At 52.3% G+C, this 11,007-nt stretch overlaps 2 protein-coding genes across 2 annotated transcripts in view; one reads left to right on the top strand and one right to left on the bottom strand.

The window, feature by feature from the left end:
- HECTD3 (HECT domain E3 ubiquitin protein ligase 3) overlaps positions 1-6,734 on the bottom strand; it is an 8,953-nt gene extending 2,219 nt beyond the window's left edge. The window contains exons 1-16 of the mRNA XM_003801184.3: positions 6,670-6,734; positions 5,846-6,314; positions 5,514-5,674; positions 5,193-5,285; positions 4,979-5,114; positions 4,575-4,690; positions 4,375-4,488; positions 4,151-4,233; positions 3,553-3,718; positions 3,242-3,323; positions 2,417-2,599; positions 2,262-2,314; positions 2,019-2,083; positions 1,428-1,531; positions 1,053-1,172; positions 849-938 (exon numbers count right to left, since the gene is read on the bottom strand). Of these exons, the coding sequence (XP_003801232.2) occupies positions 849-938; positions 1,053-1,172; positions 1,428-1,531; positions 2,019-2,083; positions 2,262-2,314; positions 2,417-2,599; positions 3,242-3,323; positions 3,553-3,718; positions 4,151-4,233; positions 4,375-4,488; positions 4,575-4,690; positions 4,979-5,114; positions 5,193-5,285; positions 5,514-5,674; positions 5,846-6,314; positions 6,670-6,734 (2,100 nt within the window). The remainder of the gene's footprint in view (positions 1-848; positions 939-1,052; positions 1,173-1,427; positions 1,532-2,018; positions 2,084-2,261; positions 2,315-2,416; positions 2,600-3,241; positions 3,324-3,552; positions 3,719-4,150; positions 4,234-4,374; positions 4,489-4,574; positions 4,691-4,978; positions 5,115-5,192; positions 5,286-5,513; positions 5,675-5,845; positions 6,315-6,669) is intronic.
- A 383-nt stretch (positions 6,735-7,117) lies between these two features.
- UROD (uroporphyrinogen decarboxylase) lies at positions 7,118-10,901 on the top strand. The gene is made up of 10 exons (XM_012812325.2): positions 7,118-7,293; positions 8,202-8,314; positions 8,434-8,513; positions 8,592-8,654; positions 8,900-9,097; positions 9,217-9,378; positions 9,724-9,861; positions 10,030-10,130; positions 10,227-10,293; positions 10,662-10,901. The coding sequence occupies exons 1-10, from the start codon at positions 7,274-7,276 to the stop codon at positions 10,821-10,823; spliced, it is 1,104 nt and encodes a 367-aa protein (XP_012667779.1). The 5' UTR covers positions 7,118-7,273; the 3' UTR covers positions 10,824-10,901.
- Positions 10,902-11,007: the final 106 nt, after the last annotated feature.

Below are 11,007 nucleotides of genomic sequence, written 5' to 3'. Positions count from 1 at the left end.
CCCTGGGTAGAGTGCCGTGGCATCACAGCTCACAGCAACCTCCAACTCCTGGGCTCAAGCGAGTCTCTGGCTTCAGCCTCCCAAGTAGCTGGGACTACAGGAGCCCGCCACAATGCCTGGCCATTTTTTGGTTGCAGCCATCATTGTTGTTTGGTGGGCCCAGGCTGGGGATTCGAACCCGCCAACTTAGGTGTATGTGGCTGGCGCCTTAGCTGCTTGAGCCACAGGCGCCGAGCCGATTTCTATATTCTATCCTAGGCCTAGGGGAGAGCCATCAGAGTTTAAATGAGAGTGAAATTAATTATCTGGCTGCATTGAGATCAGATGGATAAGAGGAGAGAGAAGGAGAGCAACTTTTAACTTTTGCAGTAAGCAGTTAGGTCGGAAAGAAAGGTGACTTGACCCCCGAGGGTATATTTATGAGACGACAAAAGTGGGAGATTCTGGAGGGAGAGTTGACAATGTGGGGGGGGGAACAGGAAAGAGTGAAGGATGACCCTGAGGGCGGTGGCATGGGGAGGGGTGGGTTGTGGTGCCATCCTGAAAAGGAAGCCCTAGAAGGCAGTGGTCTAGGAGAAGGATGGAAGAGGGAGCTAAGCCTGAGATGCCACTTTGGAGCAAATGTCCAGGATGCAGATGAATATATGGCCTCAGGCTTAGGAGAGAGGCTGGGGCTAGAGGTTAAGATTTTAGGGGTCAGTAGAATAGTGATAACAGCTGAAGCCACAGGAGTAGATGGGACTGGAGAAGGATTCTGTGTGTGGCCAAAGAATAGGTGTAAAACAGCCTTGGGGAGCACTAACCTTTATGGGCTGGGCAGAGAAGACAGTGGTCCAGTCTGTACTCACCAGCACGGAATCAACAGCTGGGAAGTCCTTGCTCCAGCTCACCTCCTCACCAGAAAGCTGCTTCCACACAAAACCAGGCAGAGCCAGGACCTATGTGACAAATACTCACTACTGTCTTCTTACCCTGAGCTGCCCAGGTTTGGCTGGCCCTTCCTTCTGGGAGCCAGGGCTGATCTGATGAGAGGTGCAGACGAGGCTACTCACCAGGAACTCCTTACCCCGAAGGGCAGCCCCCATCAGCTGTCCAATCCATTCATACTTGGCAAAGTCTCGGCATGAGGGGTTGGGCACATACATGTCCCGGGCCTCACCAGTACCATTGCCCTGGCCCAGAGACAGAACTGTCAGCATGGCATGGGATGCACCCTACTTTCCTGTCCCAAGCTCCTCAAAGACTTCCCTGAACATCTTCCACTGGGGGGTTCTGAATGACCCCCGACCCCTATCAATGTACAATGCTCTTCCTCTCTCTGTCTGCCTAGAGGTTGCCCAGGCAACTCAGTGCCTCTCCAGCTCCTCTGAGAGTTTTGCAGAGACTGAAGAGGAGAGACAATTTGGGAGGTAAGGGTGGGAGATTACCTGGTTGGCCGTGCGCACAAAGAAGGGCAGAGGCACAGGAGTGTCTGCTGAGCTAGGGCACAGCTCTTCTGACATATCTGCCAGGCTGTCCCGGAAACCACCCCCTGAAATGACAGATGCCCTCAGCTGAGTATTTAAGAGCCCAGCCCCCATAATGGCATAATGAACAGTTCCCCATCTTTGTTAGCTGGCGGCCCCAGAAGCCTTTACCACTTAACTTTATTTTTTTGTTGCAGTTTGGCCAGGGCCGGGTTTGAACCCGCCACCCTCGGTATATGGGGCTGGTTCCCTACCACTGAGCCTCAGGCATTGCCCTATTTTTTTTTTTTTTTTAGAGACAGAGTCTCTACCCTGGGTAGAGTGCCATGGCATCATAGCTCACAGCAACCTCAAACTGTTAGACTTAAGCAATTCTCTTGCCTCAGCTTCCTGACTAGTTGGGAGTACAGACACCCACCACAACACCTGGCTATTTTTTGTTGCAGTTTATATGGGGTGGGCGCCCTACCCACTGAGCCATAGGTGCCGCCCCCTTTACCACTTTAATAAAGAAGTGAGCAGGACCCTGGTCATCCTCCCTCAGGACCTCACCTTGGTCAATGATGCCTTCTGCAATGAATTTACATTCCCACCATTGGTCATAGCGCATGGGCCACCTGTAAGTATGGGCAGATCTGTCTTCATGCTGGGCCAGACCTCAGGACAATTCACTAGCCCAGAAGCCTGCCAGGAAAAGGGCTACAGAGCAGTGAAGGTGAGGGGTGCTAAGAGCAGTGTGTGGGTGTATGTGTGCACATGTGTACCCTGAGCACGTCCCTTACCCTCATGCTATACCTGTAGTCCAGGGGCTTTTCATATTTGTCAGAGGGCTTGAGGCCTTCATATACCTGGAGGTGAGAAGAAGGGGAGAAAGTTGTAGAGAAGTCTGTATCTAGACTTGGCTTCATTCTTGCTGTTCCTCCCCCAGTCTGACCCCAGATGGTCCAGACCTGTGTGAAGACTGCATTCCTGCAGGCTGGGTCACGAGAGGGACAGGCGCGGTGTTCCATAGCAAGGCGGCGGTTGATGTACAGGCGTGGCATGAAGCTGGGCTTGCTGCTCTCTGAGTCACGAAGGCACTGAGCCACCAAGCCAGGCCGTTGGCGTGACAGCAGTAGAAACTGCTTCACTTGCTGGTAAGGAGAGGTGGCCAGAGCAGGATAGGTGGGGAGTCAGCCTGTGTCCAGACTCTGGAACCTTCCTCTATGCCTGGACCTAATTCTACCATTCCAGTCCAAGTCTAGTCGGTTCCTGTCCTTTCCTCCAGTCCCAGCCTTAGTCCAGCCACCAGAGGGAGCTTTCTAAAATGGGAAATCTAATTTCCTCAATATCTTACCACCTTTCCAATGTTGCCACTAAACTGAGACAAAGTCTGCTTCACAGCCTGCCCCACAGGGTCCTTGGTAGGGGAGCCTGCTTCCTGCTCACCCCCTCTCAGCCTCATCCCCATGTCATACTCATACCTATCTGCCTGCTTTTCTCAAGTCATCTTGAATTGCTGATAATTGTCAGTCTGCACTTTACATGCAACCTACCAACTCATGCTGCACCTCTCTTCTTCCCATTTTTGGGTATTCCATACACTCATGTGGGGAATGCTCACAAACACTAACTTTTGACCATCTTCTCTGGTTTTCTTCTTGTGTTCCTACACCCATCAAAGATCCTGCCCTAAAGTACTTTTAGGAATGGTTTGCTGAAGAATGAACAACTAACTACAGGAGTAGGAAAGGGGAACCCACTGCCAAGACCAGCACTAGCTGAGCCAGGCTCACCTTAATCTCACTGAAGGTGCCCAGGGTATGATCCCAGGCAGGTACGAGGTGGTGCAGGACACTGTCTAGGATCTTGATGAATCTGGGATAGGTAGGGAAAGATAACTGCTGCTAAAGAGTTTGACATGTATGTAAGACCACCTCTCCCAACTCCCCAAGACACAGGGACAGAAGGAGGGAGGGCCTAGGGGCGGATCTGATCCTTGAAGCAGAACAGTTTAACTTTAAGACCTTGGGGACCTCTTCCATACAAACAAACAAGGCTCAGGATAAGGGGAAGGGAAGGGCCTATAGGCCCAGGAAATAGCCACCTCTGCAGGAGGACAGCTCTGCGGTACAGTACTTCTGGGTCAGTGCCTTCCAGGCGTGGATATCGCACCAGACTGGTTGGCTGGAACAGGTCTGCATTCAACCCTAGCTCCCGCTGTCTAGATGACTTGATCTTGACCCCTCGAAGGCGAACATCAATCCCATCATCTAGGAGAAGGGGTCAGAGCAAGGTCATTTACTGCATCTGCTTCCTCCTTGGCCCTCAGACCTGGGAGTGGCTCTTTTAATACTTAACCATTTTTACTCTTAGCCTGTATTAACCTGGGATCTTTGGGATCCCCTTCTATCACCTAATTCTGATCCATAAATTCTTTGTCATTTCCTCTGACCTTAGCATAATGTTGGAATGCCTGAAAGTCCCAACTCAGTTCCTCTTCCAGGTAAGCCCAACCCACTACAGCTTTAAGGCAGGTGCATACCTGGCACTTCCCACCTAGCTCAGGCCCCAAAGCTGCAAATCCTGAGTTAGTTCAGTATCGCCTTCACCTCAACTCCAAACTCACCTCTCCATACTTGCTGTCTGCTTTACCCCATCTATATATTCGGGTCCCTTTCTTTCACTATAGTTTTAAGCCTTACCTCTGCATTCAACGATGCGGATCTCGATGATTGGGAGGTGGACTGTCATGTCCTCCAGGACACAAACATCTCCAATTAGGCTCCTGAAGAGATAGCTGTGAGGCACTTCAGACAGCCCCTGCCTCAGGCCTTCAGAGGTTCTGAGGTACCACCCAAACCTAGGCTTCCAAGCTGGGCCAGGCTTGGAACATGCCCTACCACCCGTACCAGGCCAGCCTACTCACTCGTCAATGCTCACGTCACTCAGCTTCTTCAGGTTGTCCCCTTCACCCCCATAGACCACCACCCGCTTAGGCATGAAATTGTCATCCGTAGTATCCACTGTGAGTAGCAGCTTCCTGAAAGGTCAGAATGTGATCATGGGTCTTTGTGAACATGGCATGTCCTGCCCTGTCCTGCCCTGTCCTGCCCAGAGCCTACTCACTTGACAATGGTACCCTTCTTCATAGTAAGCCGTACCCAGTGCTGGCACTGGGATCCATCACTCTCCCAGTAGGTGTCAGCATTGCTGTCTGTGAGGCAGGATACATTGAACTCCTCCTAGGGAGGGCAGAGAGGTGGAGTCCAAGGTTATTCTTTTTCCCTGCTCTGGGCCAGGGAGCACAAGAGTGACAGCACAGGGGCACTGGGCTAAACAGACAACAGTACTGGGTGGGGATCAGGTGGTGCCTAGGGGTTGCTATAGACTTCTGAGATGGAACACTGGCCTGAACGTGGCCTGTAGGGTTTCTGGTTTGGCTTTGGCCTGGAGGTAGGGGTTCTTTCTGGTTCTAGCCTCCAAGGGGATGACTACATCTTGCCTAGGGTGGGAGGAGTCTCAGCACGTACCGTGTAGGAGGACACGTCTATGCTCTCCACATACTGCTTCACGCTACCCAGGTTCTCATCCTCCTTGCCCAGGTGGTCATACAAGAAGTGGATCAGGTCCTCATCGCATTCATAGGTCCATGTCGGGGGCACGTAGCTAAGCAACCCCAAGCCCCAATTAGATTGGGCCCAAACCCAGAACTCCTTCCTCCCCAGCCCATTCCAGCTCGCTCACAGTAGCCTTTGGACGGCTTCTGTGTACGCCTCCGCGGGCTGAGGCCTCGATCCCAGGCGATGTGAGTACGTTAGGTCCACCACCTGCTCCCATCTGTGGGCAAAGGATAGGGGGTAGGATGAGGAGGCATCCCCCGGCGGCAGGACATCACGGCTAGGCCCTGGAGCCGTCTCCAGAGCATTATCTTTAATGCCTTCATCAGTCCCTCTGCAGCCCCTCTGTGTCCCGCCCCTTCCTTCTCTTAACCCGGACTCAGCTCGGATATCCCACCCCTCAGGCTGCGCCTTTTGACAGCAAGCTCCGCCCCTTCAAGTGCCTTACCTGAGCACCGGGCGGTAGTTCACGCCGAAGAGCTGCTGCTGCCGCTGCAGGTGGTCTGGAGTGTCGATGGGTACCAGGCGGGCCCCGCCCTCCGCCGGGCGGCACACCAGCAGCCAACCTTCGTTCAGCCCGCAGTCGCCCAGGTGCTCTGCCAGCTGCTCCTGCGGGGACACACCCGCTGGGGACAGCCGTCAGGGCATTGCCCAGCTGCCTGCCCTGGGCAAAGGGCACCGAACGCAATGCCAGCTCAATATGGGGGAAGAAAAGGAGGCAGTGAAGGGTTTCTCCGGCCCCAGGGAGTCTTGTGGGGCCCCAGACAGGCCAGAGCTCACCTTGGTCAGTTTCACCCAGAGCCCGTGGCCGTTGCACAGCTCTTCGCCGGTAGTGCGCACACAGGCGCCGCGCCTGAGCTCGATGCTGTCGCGGGCGGAGCGGAGGGGCCCGGAGCCCGTACCTGAGGCTGGGCCTGCTGCGCCCACACGCAGCCCCAGACCCTCGGCTTCCCACACCGGCAGCAATACTCGAGACGGTCCCGCCGGGTCCTTGTAAAGCTTGTAGAGCACCTCTCGCGGTACGAAAGCCAGCGCTGCCGGCAACGGCCGCCCGGCGCGGAGGTTCTTTGCTGCCTCTGCCAGGAAGCGCACACGGCCCAGTAGCTGCCGTGGGGACTCTAGCGCCGCGCCCGGGCCCGCCATGACTAAGTAGCTAAGAGGAGTCCACGGGCTACCCTGCCCAGGGAGCAGTTGCAAGCACTGCAGTCGCGGGTTCCCACCACGCCCAGCCCCGCCTTCGCCGTAAGTTCTAGATTAAGCGCACACTCAGCGACTGCTGTACTGCCCTGTGTACTACTGTTGTCAGCCGTTATTACCCACCTCTCTGCCTGCTCAACCCAGCCAACTAAATCCAAGATCAGTGGGTTTCTACCTGATTAATCTTCCTCTTTCGATCCCCTTGCTACTTGTTTTATCTCTAGTACTACTACCATCATTAAAGCCACTATTCTCTCTAGCCTGTATCATAGCAACAGCCATTTTTTTTTTTTTTAAAGTTTTCCAGCCTCCTCTCTCAGTGAGTCGTTTAAAAACCTGCCGGACTCCTCATCCTAAAGGTGATGTCACAAGTATTTGGGAGTATGACTCCTTCCCCTGCCACTGACAGGAGTCTTAGGTCGTTGAGGTTTGATCTGGTTGTTACTCTTAAACCCAGGACACTGGCGATCATTATTCACTTTAGTGTGATCGCTGATTTCTGTCTCCGAATCAGTCTTGCAGCTCCTTAAAAGCAGGGGCTGTCTTGCTCAGCACTCTAACCTGCGCTCCTTAATATATAGTGCCCAGCTGTAGGTAGGTAATAAAAATATCAATATATGATGATTGGCATTCCCTGTACAGGCTGGTTCCATCATTCGGTGTATATCTGGCTGTATAAAGACTTATAATCTTGGAGAGTGAGACTTGCGCCAAGCCACCGAGATACTCAGACTGAGGTGTCTCAAGTCGCCGTAAGATGTATTTACAGAGTTGTTCTTTCTTCTCGGCTTTTGTCCTTCTTGCGTCGCTACAGCCGGCTTTACGGTGACTAGAGACAGGGGTCCTACCGGCAGCAGCCAGGGCAACCCCAGGCTGTAGCAGAAGCTTGATCATGTGACCTCAACATGGCGACACCCTTGGTTCCCTCCAGGAAGGGGAGGAGCCTGGACTGGGGCATACTCGGATTCAGATTAAAGTGGGGATTGTGCTTGCAGTTACTAACAGCTTACCATGGAGGCGAATGGGTTGGGGTGAGTTCTCCGCAGTACGCGGTAGGGCTAGCAGGGTTTCTAATCTGAGTCTTTGAACCCAGAAATTTCTCCCCATACCCTCCTTTCTTCACCATCTAGGTCTCCCAACCTGAACCCCATTCACTTAGATTCCGAATCCTCCAAGCATGGATTCTTGAGACCTTCACCCTAGGAGACTTTATTCAGGGAAATGCCTCAGGATTTTCATCTAGGATCTCTATAATGGAAACATCAACTCTGATCACTCTTTGACTATCCCCTAGCCTGGGAATCTCCCAGGCCCTGAACCAGCCCACTGCCACCCCCATTCCTAAGACTCGCTATTCCAAAGATCTCCAAATTATCCTTACTGGACTTTCATGCCCCTACTCCGAGCCCCTCCAATTGCTTTGAACTTGAGAGAGTTGGGACTAAGTGTAGGGAAGAGGCGCCACAGCGGGCCCCTCTAGGGTTTTGTGCACTACTTGATAGGCAGAGAGGAGGCGGAAAGGGCGGGAAGCCACAGCTTGAGAAATGGTCTGGAGGGGGCAGATAGCAGTGCAGTGCTGAATCCGCCTTAAGAATCCACACCTTGGGGCGAGCGAGGTGGCTCATGCCTGTAATCCTAGCACTCTCGGAGGCTGAGGCGGGAGGACTGCTTGAGTTCTAGACTAGCTAGAGCAAGAGCGAGACCCCCGTCTCTACTAAAAATAGAAAAACTAGTAGGGCGCCTGAGTTCCACTTACTGGGGAGGCTAAGGCAGGAGGATTACTGAACCCAGGAGTTTGAGGTTGCTGTGAGCAAGGCTGACAACGTGGCACTCTAGCCTAGGCAACAGTGAGACTCTCTTTTAAAAAGTCTGCACCTTCCCCAAACCCCATCCAGCTTAGCATACTGACTACCTACCTTTGCCCCTACTTGATCATCAGACCCCAGGGTTTTCCAGAGCTGAAGAATGACACATTCCTGCGAGCAGCCTGGGGAGAGGAAACAGACTACACTCCTGTTTGGTGCATGCGTCAGGCTGGCCGCTACTTACCAGGTTAGATTCAGGGCCTGGAAGTCTAAATAAAACTCTGGAGGGTGAGAAGTTTTCTAGGGGCAGAGGAGGACTCTGGAGAGCCTCCAGGCTGAGCCTTGTCTTCCCTCTCCTGTCTGCAGAATTTAGGGAAACCCGGGCTGCCCAGGACTTTTTCAGCACCTGTCGCTCTCCTGAGGCCTGCTGTGAACTGACTTTGCAGGTGAGGGGTCTACAAAAGAGGGAGGGATTTATGCCCTCCATTTGCCACCTTTGAACAACCTGTCTCACTTCCCTACAGCCACTGCGTCGCTTCCCTCTGGATGCTGCCATCATCTTCTCCGACATCCTTGTTGTACCCCAGGTACCCACTCAAACCTGATCTTGGAATGTGACCCACTCAAGGACCCCTTGGAAATCCTTCTACTAGTCCAGTCAGGGTCCACAATAAGCACATATCCTACCTGGATACAGGGAAAAACCAAGGGTGAAAGAAATAGAGTTTGGCTAAGTTTTATTCTCCTTTTTGTTTCTTCTTTGCATGGGCTGAACAGAACCTTTCCCTCCAAAGTGCCTTTCTGGGAACACTGGTGTTTTATGCCCTTCCAGGCATTGGGCATGGAGGTGACCATGGTACCTGGCAAAGGACCCAGCTTCCCAGAGCCATTAAGAGAGGAGCAGGATCTAGAGCGCCTACGGGATCCAGCAGTGGTGGCCTCTGAGTTGGATTATGTGTTCAAAGCCATCACCCTTACCCGACAACAACTGGATGGCCGTGTGCCACTGATTGGCTTTGCTGGTGCCCCGGTAAAGAGGGATAGGACAGAGACTGAAGTATGGGCAGATCACTCTGGCAAGTCTGACATAGACAAGGGAATTAAGTGTTAATTTGAGTTCTAGACCTGTGATGTCTTATCTTTCCTTAGTGGACCCTGATGACATACATGGTTGAGGGCAGTGGTTCAAACACCATGGCTCAGGCCAAACGCTGGCTCTATCAGAGACCTCAGGCCAGTCACCAGCTGCTTCACATCCTCACTGATGCTCTGGTCCCATATCTAGTAGGACAAGTGGCTGCTGGTGCCCAGGTGAGTTCTAAGGGAGAGACAAATAGGCTGTTTGGTCTGTAAGGACCAGAAGAAATATAATCTACACCTAAGAAGGTGGGGGGTCTTAAGAAGGTGGCAGGCCTGAAAGAAGCTTGGCCTCCAGTAGTCTGGCTGGAGGGGGGCTTAATTCTCTGAGTACTCAAATACCGAAGCCAGTGATGGATCTAGAGGAAAAGGCAAAACTGTTCACTGGAACTGGGTTTATAGGCTCAGGCAGTATCAGGAATTGAAGTCATTTGGAGAAAACAGACAGATTCTGTATGAGAGGCCTAAAGTACTTCCTTTCTGTGTTACATACTTCTCTTTACCGTACCCTAACTGTAGGCATTGCAGCTCTTTGAGTCCCATGCAGGGCATCTTGGTCCACAGCTCTTCACCCAGTTTGCACTGCCCTACATCCGTGATGTGGCCAAGCGAGTGAAGGCGGGGCTACAGGAGGCAGGCCTAGCACCAGTGCCCATGGTGAGGATTGGGGAGGGTTAAGGTGGTCCTGTGACGCTTTCAGGGTAAGTCCTACATGGCCATGGTCCTACGTGACCACTGGGGGGCGGTAGAAGTGCAGCTGAGAAAGATTAGTGGGAGAAGGAAGGCTCTCTGTAGCCTCAGAGATTTATATGCTCTTTCTTCCAGATTATCTTTGCTAAGGATGGGCATTTTGCCCTGGAAGAGCTGGCTCAGGCTGGCTATGAGGTGGTTGGGCTTGACTGGACAGTGGTTCCAAAGAAAGCACGGTGAGTGACAGAAGATTGGGCCCTAGAGGTTAGAGTGGAGAGGGGACAGCTGTTTTATGTGCAGTCACCAGAACATAGCACTGGCTTTGCTTCCAGGGAGCGTGTGGGGAAGATGGTGACCTTGCAGGGCAACCTGGACCCCTGTGCCCTGTATGCATCTAAGGTAACCTGGACCCCTGTGCCCTGTATGCATCTAAGGTAACAATAGCTAGGACCCCTATGTGTGTCTGGGAGTTTCTCTGCCTTCCTGTGGTTATGGATATAGTTATATTATGCACACATTTATATTGTGTCTTTCTTTATTCTACTCCATATGCATGATGTACGCCCTAGGAAGGTAGAAATTTTATTTCTTGTTCATTTGTGTTTTATTAGTGCCTGGCCCATACCAGGCATTGATAAATTTTGTCCAGTTAATGACTGAGTAACACTGAGTAGAAGCACGCCTAGGTATGTGTGTGTCACTGTTATGTATAGGGAGGACAGAGGCTTCCTGGCCTCCCTGTAGCCCATGCCCGGTTGGTCCCCCAGGAGGAGATTGGGCGGCTGGTGTGTCAGATGCTGGATGACTTTGGGACGCAACGTTACATTGCCAACCTGGGCCATGGAGTTTATCCTGACATGGACCCAGAACATGTGGGGGCCTTTGTGGATGCTGTGCATAGACACTCACGTTTGCTTCAAAAGAATTGAGCATACATCTTTATCTTCAAACACCACTAACAAAGATGATTGCTTATTTCCAGGAGAATAAAATGTGCAGAATTGGAATCTACTATGTGTTTTTGTTTGTGAAAGATTTGTGCCCTTATCCTTAGTTTTTTGTTTTTTTTTTGAGACAGAGCCTCAAGCTGTCCCCCTGGGTAGAGTGCTGTGG

Source organism: Otolemur garnettii, unplaced genomic scaffold, assembly GCF_000181295.1.
Source record: "Otolemur garnettii isolate 467f Iridium unplaced genomic scaffold, OtoGar3 scaffold00202, whole genome shotgun sequence".
Taxonomy (NCBI): domain Eukaryota; kingdom Metazoa; phylum Chordata; class Mammalia; order Primates; family Galagidae; genus Otolemur; species Otolemur garnettii.
Note: the sequence above shows the minus strand (reverse complement) of the source record. Positions and strands in the feature narration are given on the sequence as shown.